The following is a 13,982-nucleotide window of genomic DNA, read 5'->3' as shown; positions in this document are numbered from 1 at the left end:
ACATTTAATACAGACATACCGATATGCCAGGACAAATTATTCTAAGTTGCTATGCATTACCACATTCTACTGTTTGTGTTTTAATAAGAAATATCAAATGCGAGGACATGCTTTCCTCGCATTTGCTTTCTATCAATGGACATATCAAACATAAGGAAAGACAACACTCTCCAAGTTGCTATATGTCCACGTACGTGTACATGTCCTAACATCTGCTTTCTATGGGTATATTAAATGTAAGGACAGACAACGCCTTTCAAGTTACTGTACGTGCACATACATGTACTAACATTTGCTTCCTATAGGCAAATTAAACATACACTGTACATGTACATGTTAGGACAGACAACACTCTTCAAGTTGCTATACGTACACGTTTATGACCTAACATTTGCTTTCTATAGGAGTATTAAACATACATGTACATGTAAGGACAGACAACGCTCTTCTAGTTATACAATGTACGTACGCTTACATGTCCTAATATTTGCTTCCAACAGGCAAATTAAACATACACTGTACATGTAAGGAAAGACAACACTCTTCAAGTTACTATACGATGTATGTACACGTACACATGTCCTAACATTTGCTTTCTATAGGCATATCAAACAGACAACACTCTTCAAGTTACTCCATGTACAGTATATGTATAGGTACAATGTACATGTACGGCATGTATGGACTGTAACATTTATTATGGGAATAAATATGTGCTTGGCCAGTCTTAAACGTTAGTTTAAGCGCCAAGCACATATTTATTCCCATTCATAAATACCTTCTTAGTTAGACAGTCAAAAGAAATCAATGATGGATATATCCACTGATTTTGTTCTAGAATTTTACTTTCATTTTCACAAACACCTCTGTCCGTTTTATGGAATACTCCTTGTGCAAATTGTCCAATTGGCACCCAAATGGGGAACCGTGTGCACACAAACTCTTGACCAATCAGGATCAACTAAACTGTCTTGTATCCAGGTGCCAGCATGTGATTTATGCAGCGGGCATTATCACTTCTCAGCTGGCATTATCAAATGTTAATACATGGTCCAGTTGCACGTTGTTGAATAGGCAGACTGTCTGAGGTATTTATGATTACTACACCTCATAAATATTCATGAGCAAATCCAGTGTAAGAAAAGTTAATACTTGCTTGTACCATTGAAATTCTTCTAGAGGGTCACACTGCCCAAGTGAGTCTAAGGCTATTTCTGCAATATACAATATGTGGGTCTGAGTATGGGTCAGGTGGAAGGAACCACCGACGCCCCCTTGTGTTTAACAAGTACCCACCCTCCATTTGTCTGGAGAATCCCATAGTGTTTGGGGCAGAGCCTGACTTCCTGCATGGAGTGGGCTTGGTGGGTTGAGTTCCAGACCCATTTCACACAGTTGCCCTGCTCAACGTGCAGCACGCTCGGCACAAATCGCTCCTCTGTCAGCTGGAAAACAACACCACAAAACATCAAGAGTCTTCTACATGTACTGACTGTGAGTTTGACACCCAGATGTCTGAATAGAAACTTTGGTGAAATAAAGGTACTAGACCGGTAGTTGCTTCCTGGTTTGCATATTTGTGATAACCAATTTGAATCTTAATAGTCACCTGACACTTGTCTTGACTACATAATCTTGGCGAGTTCAATTAAGCACACCACTTTAATAAGCATTACACTCCTTGAGTGCGACAAGAATTTTACAGTCACTTGCAAAAGTGTAAGACCACCAGGACCTTTGTCGGTATTTCTGTCACTGGGCCTGCACTACACTGTTTCATTGAATGATTACATAAGATATTTTTTTTACAGTGGTGATAACATCAGAGTCATGCTACCGTATGAGTCCATTTGCATAAATTTTCTTGCAAAGGCAGCCTGTCTTGTATGACATTTTGTCTGTAAGGTAGCATGGGCAAATGTATGTAATCCGAAATAAAGGGCACACTAAATATTAAACATTTCAAATCATGGACATGTAGTCAAATACATGTACGGTAGCTGTTTAGCCAAGATACTAAGGTTACACATTGAAAATAAACATAATTTACTTGCCATGATTGATTGGTTTAAGTTTGATTTTTCAAATGCATTTTGTATGGGTGGTCCTAAACTTTTGCACATGACTGCAGGAACACCCTGTACAGAAACAGGATGTAATTGTAGCCAGTTCTGCAGAATGCACTGTTCTATCATGTCTATCTGCGGCTGCCCTGCCTGCTACCCGATGGTTAAAGCTTCATACAGGTAGTTAAAGCAGAGGAGCCTGTAAGACACATTGGTAGTACTTGTTCAGTAGTTACGAATTTTGACCACATGCATGAATAAGCTAGCAGACTATGAAGTGCCAAAGTGAATACGTCACGCCCATGTGTGTAAAATGCATTAGCTCAAGAACGAGCACGTCAACCAAGAAGCCCACTTACTCCATTTGTTTGCACTACATTTCCTGGTTCAAAGTGATGACACGCTTACGGTACAATAATCTATAACAGTAGTGATACTTTGGAATATTTCTTTTAAATGTCAGTTGGTGCATTCCTTGGAGTAAATAAGAAATGGCTCTAAAAGCTACATTTTCGAAAATAGAATGGAAATACATGTACATACATGTACATGTCCGTGAAAATACTGGATACCTGCACCAGAACCTGTTTTGAAAACTAATAAGCCTACACGCTGATCTGTTGGAACAACGCAAGGACTCTTACCTCGGCTAGTACATAGTGTCTTGATTTGACTGTCACATGAAGGACTTTGCTGCTGTTTGCCTCATAGCCGTCACTACACAATAAGACATAATGAACCACAATTATTGATGCCATGGTACATGCACGGTATGTACATAAACCTGCATGGACCTTATTTGATGAGACCGGACCCAACACAATGAGTCTTAAGGCTATTTTTTTTTTGTTCTTGTTTGGTTTGAAAACTGAGCATTGTTTTGATCAGTCAACGCCAGTTTGCCCCCAGTATATGTACATGTACAAGCACATTTAACCGAGGAAAATTGGCATTACATTACATTGTACCCCTAGCGCCCTTGGTGAAAAAATGAGGGATCCTAATGATTTATGTGCAGGGTTTGTGTTTAAGCCTTTGAACTCCAAAGCATTTCATTTTGTTGTAACTTACATGTACATGTAAGTGACCCAGCACCACCACCTGTGCCAACAATTATCAAGAACCAGTAAAGGCTATTGAAAAGAGCCGAAGTTTAAAGAGACCTTGAAGTAAACTTAACCGCTTCCAAAACAAATTATATTCCTCCTCCCTCTTCCATTGTGAACATGTAGATGAATATAACATGAATATCTAACCAGAATAGCCATCCACAAATCTAAACAAACAGCAAGTGCAACAACACATTACTCAATAATTTCAACTACTGGTAAATATTTACATGAACATGTATATATTGTACGATGTGGAAGTTCTGCACCAAAGACAAATGTGACCCACTGTGCAAAAAGGAGTCTTAAGTCGCCAGAGCCACTTTGGAGTTAAAAGTCCTTTAGAATAATTTGGCACAATGTAAATCAATAGGAACCCCACAGCATTTTTCACCATGGAGTATCCACTTCCATCAGGATGCCAAACTTGTGATACATCAAAACAAAAAGGTCAATTTGACTTTCGAATACAAATGAAAGCTCAAAAAGTGGCTCTGGCAACTTAAGACTCATTTTCACAGAGTGGGTCACAAATGTGTAACTGTTGTTACCTTTCACAATGGTGAATGTGCACAAGTGCATTGCATTGCATACATGTACATGCGCTGAATAAACATGCTGCTGGTTACCAATGCGGTAGATGTATATACCGGTACATGCGTGCGCATAAACAGCATACATGTACATGTACATGTTCCCGGTGCATGTGCATGCAGTGTTTTCCCTGCCTGTTCAAGTGTAAGGCGGCCCACCTCACTGATAATAGTGACCACCTACATGTTCACCTCTCACAAAATTTATATGGAAGGAAAATGCAAAATTAAGTTCTAGATATTTTGAAATACCAGTAATTCAGTTTAAAATCATTCAGAATGATAAGGAAGGACACAGATACAAGATTGATTTAGTTAGGCACAAAAAATTTGGCAACATTTGTTGAACACCTAACACGTATCAGTACCCCAGAGGAAACCCTGTGTGCATGTACAGTACTTTTCCATCTATACAAAGTACCGGTGACTGCTGTACATGTAAGACCTGACTATACACATACATGTACATGTATGGTCCGATCAGTACAAAAGCCTTTCTATCACTCACCTCTTAAAAGAGAATTCCCCTTGCAGATTGAACTGAATGTCAAAATTTCCATCCTGGGTTAGAGGACCACTGTTGTAACCTCCTTGTACAGAGTGCACAGCCTGGCCATCAAACACCACCTGATGAAATGGTAAGAAATGTACCGGTACGTGTCTACTTCAAAAACATTACTGCAAAACTTATATCAGCATACCATCACATTGTGCACTAGGAGACACCTCAGCTATCCATGTGCAGTAGGTATCCGAGTCACTGCTGCTCAGATTACATGTAATATCAATTTTACTAAGGAGAGTTTGTTACGGCTGATAATGTAACAATCGGCCAATAATGTTATACCAGCCGATAATGTAATAACAATCAACCGATAATGTAATAACCCAAGCAACCCATAATGTAATAGAAATCGGCCGATGATGTAATAACCCAAGCCACAAATAATGTAATAAAAATCGGCCGATGATGTAATAACCCAAGCAACCCATAATGTAATAAAAATCGGCTGATAATGTAATAACCCACCTGCCGATAATGTAATAACATGTAATAACCCAAGCAACCCATAATGTAATAAAAATTGGCCAATGATGTATTAACCCAAGCCACAAATAATGTAATAAAAATCGGCCGATGATGTGATAACCCAAGCAACCCACAATGTAATAAAAATTGGCTGATAATGTAATAACCCAAAACCGGCCGATAATGTAATAACATGGAGGCCGATAAAGTAATAACCGTAGCGGTAGATTTGCTTGTTTCCCAGTAAGGCTTTGGGGGACTTAGGTTTTCTTTGAATTTTGCCTGCAGATCCTTCTTATTTTACCTTATTGCTTTTGAAGTGACAAGTTTTCAATTTTTTTGTCATCAAATTATAACTGAACATAGACATCATCTTTTCCAAGGTGTATACACTCAGATGAATTATGGTGATCTCATTTCATACATAAATCTTGTTTTTTTAATTTAGTGTTGAGGTGATTTCAGTTAACATGCACAGTCACCCATTGGGCTTGATTGGCATTTAATGTAACAAACTTCAAAGCTCCGTGCATGTACATGTATCTCCTTAAGTACATGTCCCATGGGTTGAAATTTTGCAAATACATATAGCTAAAAAGGGAAGTGTTGAGGATGACATCATCAGTTGACAAATCATGTGATGTGAAAGGTACTTCTTTTAAAGCCCCATATACCTGTATTTTCTGAAAAGTGTCAAGTTGGGTGAAGACTTTGCAGACATCGCACAAGGGATATGTTATAGACGAAAACTGACCTCGTGTCACGATGACGTTATCAGTTAACATGTCAGGTGACATTAGAGATGTATCCTTTAAAGCCCTGTATTTTCTGAAGTACAAGTCCGACTGGCTTCAAACTTTGCAGGTAGTGAAAAACTGTTGTGTTATATACATGTATGAACACTAGCTCAATTTAATGAGCTCATCACGTCAGAATGAATATAATACTGCCTAAGAAGCAAGCCTGAGTGTCCCCCAGCAGGTCAGCATCCAAACTCTCAGTTCAGCAGTATATAATATGATTCCTAGCCTCTAACCTCGAAAAACAGATGAAAGTGAAAAATATCCTCACACATACCTGTCAAAATCTCGTTCTGGCTCAAGCTACATGTACTCCTTTTCCACCTAATTACTGGTACATTCTTAATTGTGTACACATAGCTTACCAGGGTATTTTTTAGCTGTCTGTCGTTTCTTTAATATAAGAGGGATCTGCAGAGAAAACTTGAAGAAAACCCAAGTCCCCAAAAGCCTTCTAAGAAACAACAAATCTACGGTTATTACATTATCGGCCTCCATGTTATTACATTATCGGCCGGTTTTGGGTTATTACATTATCAGCCGAATTTCATTACATTATGGGTCACTTGGGTTATTACATTATCGGTCAATTTTTATTACGTTATCAGCTGGTATTACATTATCGGCCGATTTTTATCACGTTATCGGCCGGTATTACATTATTGACCGATTGTTAAATTATTATCGGCCATAACAGGGTTCACACTTGTGAATTACATGTGTGCAGCATACATGTACATGTACGAGTAAGCTGACACGGACAAAAACTGATTGATAGCATCTTATACAGGTACATGTACTTAACATAACAAGTATTAACACTACTTTGCACATGCTATGACTTTGACAAATTTCACAGTGAGTAATGCTTGATATTACATAAATTTATGTATCCAGGGTACGGGTAGGTCCAGACCACTTCAAAGAGAACAAACTGTGTGCTGGTGTGAGTTCAACAAGTGAATGTGTTACACAGTTTATATCATTTAATCAAACCTTTAAATCAAATCAGAGGTTCATTCACGATTTCAACTGAATTCACGCTTATTGTTGAATATCCCTTGCAGCATTAAATCACAACCTCTGTACCAGTACTTGTTGGCACAAAACAAAATAATACATGTACAATGTAGTTGACTACTGTCACGTGGGGCATAAATTTTGACCACCTCACCAGCAACAGCACTGTAAGTAAATTGTACATGTACGTGTGCGGTAATTTATAAATTTATTAACATTTGCTGAATTAAATCCAAACAAAATGTGTACGTGCATGTTTGTTCACGGGCCCAACTACTTGTACCAGAAAACTTTGCATGAAGTGTCAGGGGAATCTTTTTGCCTGGACCCTCTTTTTTTTTTTTTACTTGTACAGTACTGTACATGTATCAGAAATTATCAAACTAATCACCAGCCTTTTCTCATTTCGTGTCAATGTTCCCTTTTTGCCTTGGCTATATGTATTCCCTCATTAGCCAGTGCTAGTACAGTTACTGATTGGTCCAGATTCAGTTTTGATAGCCATCAGCAGTTTAATGACACACACTGCTGGCAGTGCTTCCGGTGCATTCACATGGTGTCCGGAAAAAAAAACCACAATATTGACCACTCTCATTTTGCCTAAGACTTGTAGGGGCGGCCAAAGTTTACAAAAAGATCACCTTCTGGTGCGTTTTTTATTTTGCCTCCAGTTTGTTTCAAAATGGACACTTGTCTCATTGATTTTAGGTAGGATTATAGTTTCATTCAGTATTTACGGTTGCAGTACCAGTAACATGGGTCTATGCATACTAGAATCTCTAGAGTTTGGACACTTTTACTTTTGTACCGATGGCCAACCATAGTTTTAACAACCACTTGTAGGAGAAACGTGACTGTGACGTCAAAAGGGCAGGCCCTACAGATCTCTCTTACTGGACACCATCTTCATAGAAAATTGAAACTGCGTACATGTATAAAAGCCCAACAGGTGAGTGTGCACGCAGTGTGCAGAAAGTAAGAAAGTTTGAAACTTGGCAATGCACGTGGCAATCTGCAGGAAGTGACGTCATTTGAGAGAGACCTACATGTACATGTACATGTACATGTATGCCATTGCATGCAAGTAACATACATTAGCTGATTTGATACAACACTTTGATGAAACGGTATCAACAGTGTAGCAAATTCATTTTTAAACTCACACCAGCATTCAGTTTTTTTTTTCTTTGAAATGGTCTGGACATATCCAGGATACATTTATGTAATATCATCAGATATCAGTATAAGCAAGAAACTGAAAACTGTATACTTCATTTTGCAAAAGATACAACCATATGGGTAATTCCAGAAATTAGGGGTCCAAAAGTGTGACATTTTTGTGTTCCTGTTACCTTTGCTATTTGACATGGAAATATCACCAGAATTAATTTTGAACTATTACTATTTGTTGGTAGGTAATTTGCATTAATCCATCACTCTTGGATATTAAAATGTGTTCTGAACTTATAAATCATATGTCAGATGTGACAGGGACACAAAAAACTGGACCCCTAATTTCTGGAATTACCCATACCATAAACCAAAGATTACTTGACTACTCATGAATATATGGTAATCCTTATGAATTGCAAATGAGGATTTTTCTTGCCCTCGGTATATTTTAATATTTAAAAAGAGTATCCAATTATGTTTTCTATTTCACAGTACTCCTAAGCTGCACAGATTACAAATGATGTGCACTGGCCGGTCTCATCGAGCATTCAACATTTATGAATTGAACCTCTAGCAATGAATTAAAAGTGCTAAAAGAAATTACAAAGGAGGGAGAACCTTAAAGTGTGTGGCTGTGCTGTATGAGGTTCACGGACACACCGTGCTTGGCAGAAATGTGGTTCTGATAAGAACCGGTGAGTAGGAACTCACTGTTTTGACCAGGATCGTCCTCAGGAGAGTGAGGACTCTCCGAGGACTTCACTCCCTCACAAAAAGCACAGAATTAGAAAAGAACACAAAAAACCAAAATGTCATTAAAATTCGGACACATGCCTGCACCAGCATATCGAAATGATGACCAACACGAATGGTAAGCATTCGTGATCCAACGTTAATTGACGGCCACGTCCAGAAGGAATTTCCAAACCCCACAATAAACCACAGTAACTCTCTGCAGGCACTCTCCTGCGACACGACATCTGGGGGGGGAAATAAATTGCAAGATTGAAGAGAGGAATCCATAAGAAAGCTTACCTGGCGTACATTATGACCGTTGCTGCCCAGGGCTGCATTCCAATTGATTGAGATACTCTGAACAACCCAAAAAAAAAGGACAGATACAATTCCTATGGTCAACCATGTTTTTCATTAAAATCTTCTTTCCAACAGTATATCGTTTAACATTTGAGAGATTTTTTTACAAGCATAATGTACCATACATGTACATGTCCATGTATAACTTCATCAAATAACATGTAACTCTGCAGTTACCGAGTAGTTTTTTTCTTCTCTCTTTCTCTTTCTCTTTCTTGCTCCTTTTCGCACGACTAGAAACATGAATGTACCTCTACTGGCTTAAATTAGGATTTTCAAAGACGGTTTAAAACGTATAGATGAATCAGTAAATATACAGTACATTAAACTGTGTAAGTTATAAGAGAAAGGTTAAAAAAGAGGCAGACAGGTTAATTAGGATTTCTAACGGTTCAGTACCTGTGAGAATGGTGGTGGTAATACGTACAGTAGGTACATACATGTACACATATTGGACAACTCCAGTGGCAAATAATCAATCCCACGAGCCATGTTGCTTTGTAGGCCCATGAACAAGTAAGTACAGGAGATTGGATTTACTACATGTATGTACACGTACAATACCAACAATTGATTTTCAGTAAAACGGGTGGCACCAATCAAAAAGAAAGTCACTTTTTAGACAATTCAAAGTATTGCAAAACTGAAACAAACTGTCTACTGATTGTTTGTACTCATCTGCATGGCCAGTGCTCTCCAGTCTACATACATGTATAATTATACCAGTACATGTACCGGGGGAGAGTAGTGTTTGAGTTGCTCATATCCAGGAATGTAGTGCACATCCTCAACACTTAAATGTAATGCTTGAATTTGATTAAACTGGACCACATACATGTACATGTACGTACATGTACTATGTAGAAGAAGAATGAAACACACTTTCAGGCTTCACTACAAGTACTTTATGTGCAGGGCATGTGCATGTACTGTACATGACTACTTGTTCCATAGTTGTGGGGGTACACACACATTTCACCTGTTTTGGGGGGTCTGAAAATGTTGTGTGGACAGAGAACTGTCCGGAACCTGGTCCTACAGTATATCGGTAATGTCCCTACCAAAAGAATTGAGGGATTTCACATTAGCTCCGTCTGCGAATATACATGTATGCATTGAAACCGAGGCTCTCTGTGTTGAACTTCGTCGCGCACACCTGCGGAGTCCACACAGTACATGCAGTATCCAGTTCGTACATGTAAGTGTGACGGCTTCAAGAGCAAAGTCTTCTGAATTCTGAACAACAGGGGCATCAGCACTTTTACTCATGACAGCTTGACTTACTAGGGATTTAAACACGACCGCCAATGCCATCTACAACCCCTTTGCTACGAGAAGTGGCAAAGTGTTGCCACTCAAATGTTTGACCGTTACCAAACACAGAATCTTTGCCTTTGTCCCTTGAGTTGGAGACAATCCTGTGAGATTCACAGCTGCCATTTTGCATGCTTTGTTCACATGATTGACATGTGGTGGATACACACAGCTGTACTTCCACACACAGTGCATGAAATGTGGAGAGAAGCACAGTTACAGAAATGCATGTCACACACGTAACCATCAATGTCACACACGTAACTGATGACCAGTTACGTGTGTGACACATTAATTAAGGTCATATAGTAAGGCCTGACAAAATTAGCTTTTGACACAAAGTTTGAACATTATTGATATAGCGCTTAGTCGTAGTACAAAACTTTATCATTATTTCAGTTACGTGTGTGACACGGAAAGTCGTTAATTTCTTCATTAAATACTGACTTATTCTGACAAAAAAAATGTTTTATGTTTGATTTCAAATTAATGCATGTAAGTTAGAGGCACTCATCAAAACAGGTAAATATTTATAACAAAAGTGCATGCTAAAAAAATCTGACAGTAAATTTAGGGATAAAAATCACATTTTAAACAGAAAAATCTCTCTACATGTAAATGTGAAACTCTCGACAAATCTTATGAGTGCATGTACATTTATTACAAACCAAATTAACTAAAACAATTAACAACATGTACCGGTATCCTTTGGGCAAAAGTCTGTTCAATTTATTGAAAAGAAAGTAAGAAGACTTTCTGTCCCCAGGTTATGATACCCGGTATGTGACAAATGTTACATCTGTCCACGTAACAAACGTTACTCATTGAGAAAACGTATGCTGAAGTTTAGGCCTTTTTAACAAAAATTATTTTGAAAACTGAAAACAAACAAGTTTGGCTTGTGACCAATTCTATTTCATTCAAATTCAAACCAAAAAAATGTCAGTCCAAGTGACATACGTGATGTCTGTCCAGTGACAAACGTGAAGTCTGTCCAGTGACAAACGTGATGTCTGTCCAGTGACACACGTGATGTCTGTCCAGTGACAAACGTGATGTCTGTCAGTGACAAATGTTACATGTACTGTACCAGTACCTTGTATTCATGAAATTTATTTCAGTGTTACACCTACAGTACATGTACCGTGCATGTATACATGTTGTTTTTCTGAGATTATGAAGGTTTTTAAAAATAAACTAGATTGCATACACTGTACATGATAATCAAGCATATTTTGAATCTCATTTTCATATTTAAGAAACAAAGTACAGTACATGTACATACCGGTATGTACAGTATCTTTACCTTTCTCTGGTAACAATCAGAAACAGTGAAGACATACATACTAGTACAATAAGCAAATTTTGGCAAAATTCTACAGTTGGAAATTTGTATCGAGTGTCACACAGATGCATGTTTTACTGTGGATAGACCCATGTACCATACATGTACGTGTTGTACTGAAGGGCTGAAAACTGTTACACAAGTCGTTACACAAGTCATGTACATGTTATAATGACATCAAACAATACTAATTGATCCTTTTATTTTGCATACAATATACAGTGTACATGTACATGTACACGTGCACACTGGTAGACAAAGTCCACTCCCTTTACCCATCTCAACCACACAAAATTGGATCCTCTTTTCATAGGTCGTTAGCTTAATTTAATCACACAGTCATTTATGCTGAACACACGATGCAAAAGTGTCATCTGTCACTGTATTTCCATGGCAACCTCATCCAGCACCAGCAAAAGGCCGCCTTAGTATTAATCAAAGAAGCCAGTCATTTCCAGCGCACTGCAGCCCCCACGCCAATGAAACAGCCTCAAAGAATTATGCTGAAGTCCACCAGCCAGCATAAATTCCCATACATGTACCGGTAGATGTACATTCGTTGAAAAGGAAGTGTGATCCAAATCAGTGTTCATACATGTACATGTTTTAATGTGCAACATCCTTATTTTGAGCTTTCCTACATTAATGCGCATGTACATGTACAGGTTATTTTTATATTTTCAGTCAGAGTTTTCTGCATTTTTTAAAAATCAAACTGGGAGAAAGGAAACTCCAGAATTTTCTACCACAGTTTCATACTATGCTAAGAATGCTGAGATTGAGGTCATTAAAGAAATACATACACGTACATTGAGACAATCTCTCAATCAAGGGTTGTAGGCAGTTTTAAGCAGAAACAGTCTTTGGAAAACATGTATGGTGCCAATACACTGCATTTTCACTTGGTGAAGTGAGGGATATTCGGAGCAATTTTTAGTTACATTAATTGTACATTGCATGCATAACTTTTGAACTGCAAAGCAATCCTTGAATGGGCTAAATTACCTTAAGAATTGCTGAATAATGGCTATTATCAAAAACAACAAACTACAGTTTACAATGAAGGACTGAAAAAACTATATGCTTGGCCAGTCTTCAATGTGCATTAATTAAAGACCAGCACTGCGGCTTGGATATTATCAGCATTCACTCTCCTGAGCACATAGCCTTTTTATTCCTATTCATGAATACCTTTTTAGGCAGAGAGTCAAAAGAAGTCAACATACAATGAATTTCTAACAATTTTGTCCAAGAATTTTTCTTTCCTTTTCCCCAACACCCCTGTCCATCTTATGGTATATTCCTACAGCAAGTTGTCCAACAGATTCTCCTTATACGTGTGGCGAGCCGCGTGCACACAGACTCTTGACCAATCAGAATCGATTAAACCGTCTCACATCAGGGTGCCAGCACGTGATTAACGTAGCAGGCATTGTCACTTCTCAGCGGGCATTATCAAATAATGTACAGTTAATATACAGTCAAGTTGCAAGTTGTTGAATGGGGACACTACTTGAGGAATTTATGAATGTCGTTTACTGTATGGTGTTACACGTACACAGTATGCATTTAAGTGGTACATGTACATGTACTTGCAAAAATTCTACTGCAGTTGTTCAATATTACTCGTGGACATTTTGGCCTTCACTTTGACCATTCCAACTTTTGCATCTTGTCAGCTTTTATTAATTTCATGGATATCTGATATACATGTACACACATGAATGCATAAGCAGCTCCTGCTCTTTTCTTTTTCTTTTAGTACTTTTATTTGTTTCACCAAACAGGATTGTTTCCAGAGAGAAATCACTGTAACGATACTGTGTCTATCTACATGTGCCGCAATCAATTTCTTTTTTCTTTTTTTTGGGGGGGTCATTATGAATATACGTACCGGTAGGTACACGTGGAGGGGAAATGCAGTTAGCATGAATGACGTACATGCACACTACAAATGTGTATGTTCATGCACAATACCTGGATTTGGCATGTACATGTACATTCAAATTACTAGTAACTTACCGTACATGTAAATGTACTTGTATAAAGGAAAATGTTTTTTTTGTTATTGTTGTTTTCTGGGACAAGCATTACCCCTTCCTGGCAAAATATGCGTACATGGAAATTGATACATTTTTGTAAGTACATGTACAGTTTTCAATTATTTGTTTTGCTTTTTTCTTTTGAAGTCAATCGCTCTCTGACGAGGAAGAAAAGTGTAAGAAACATCAACTTGTTTTGTACATACACGTACGTGTATACTTTCAAGAAAAACACATACACATGTACATAGCCTACCTGTCCTTCACTGACGGTGACTTCAGCGGGAGAGAAGCCCAGTTTGGTAAGGCCTATCCGAACCGTGTCAGTTGTGCCCGTGTTTCCTAAAAGGAAGGTGACAAGTGGAAGCCTACTGTTACTGTTACATGTATGAACA

The 13,982-nt window shown here is 38.2% G+C and overlaps 1 protein-coding gene across 2 annotated transcripts in view; it reads right to left on the bottom strand.

The window, feature by feature from the left end:
* LOC110989168 (uncharacterized) overlaps window positions 1-13,982 on the bottom strand; it is an 80,349-nt gene that overhangs the window by 54,671 nt on the left and 11,696 nt on the right. For both annotated transcript variants that reach the window (XM_087135372.1, XM_087135373.1), the window contains exons 3-7: window positions 13,844-13,929; window positions 8,827-8,883; window positions 4,277-4,395; window positions 2,711-2,783; window positions 1,297-1,445 (exon numbers count right to left, since the gene is read on the bottom strand). In XM_087135372.1, coding sequence (XP_086991498.1) covers window positions 1,297-1,445; window positions 2,711-2,783; window positions 4,277-4,395; window positions 8,827-8,883; window positions 13,844-13,929 — 484 coding nt within the window. The remainder of the gene's footprint in view (window positions 1-1,296; window positions 1,446-2,710; window positions 2,784-4,276; window positions 4,396-8,826; window positions 8,884-13,843; window positions 13,930-13,982) is intronic.

This window comes from Acanthaster planci, linkage group LG04 (assembly GCF_054643075.1).
Source record: "Acanthaster planci isolate LZ-2023a linkage group LG04, COTS_SCS, whole genome shotgun sequence".
Lineage (NCBI taxonomy): Eukaryota > Metazoa > Echinodermata > Asteroidea > Valvatida > Acanthasteridae > Acanthaster > Acanthaster planci.
This window is presented reverse-complemented; position numbering and strand designations above follow the sequence as displayed.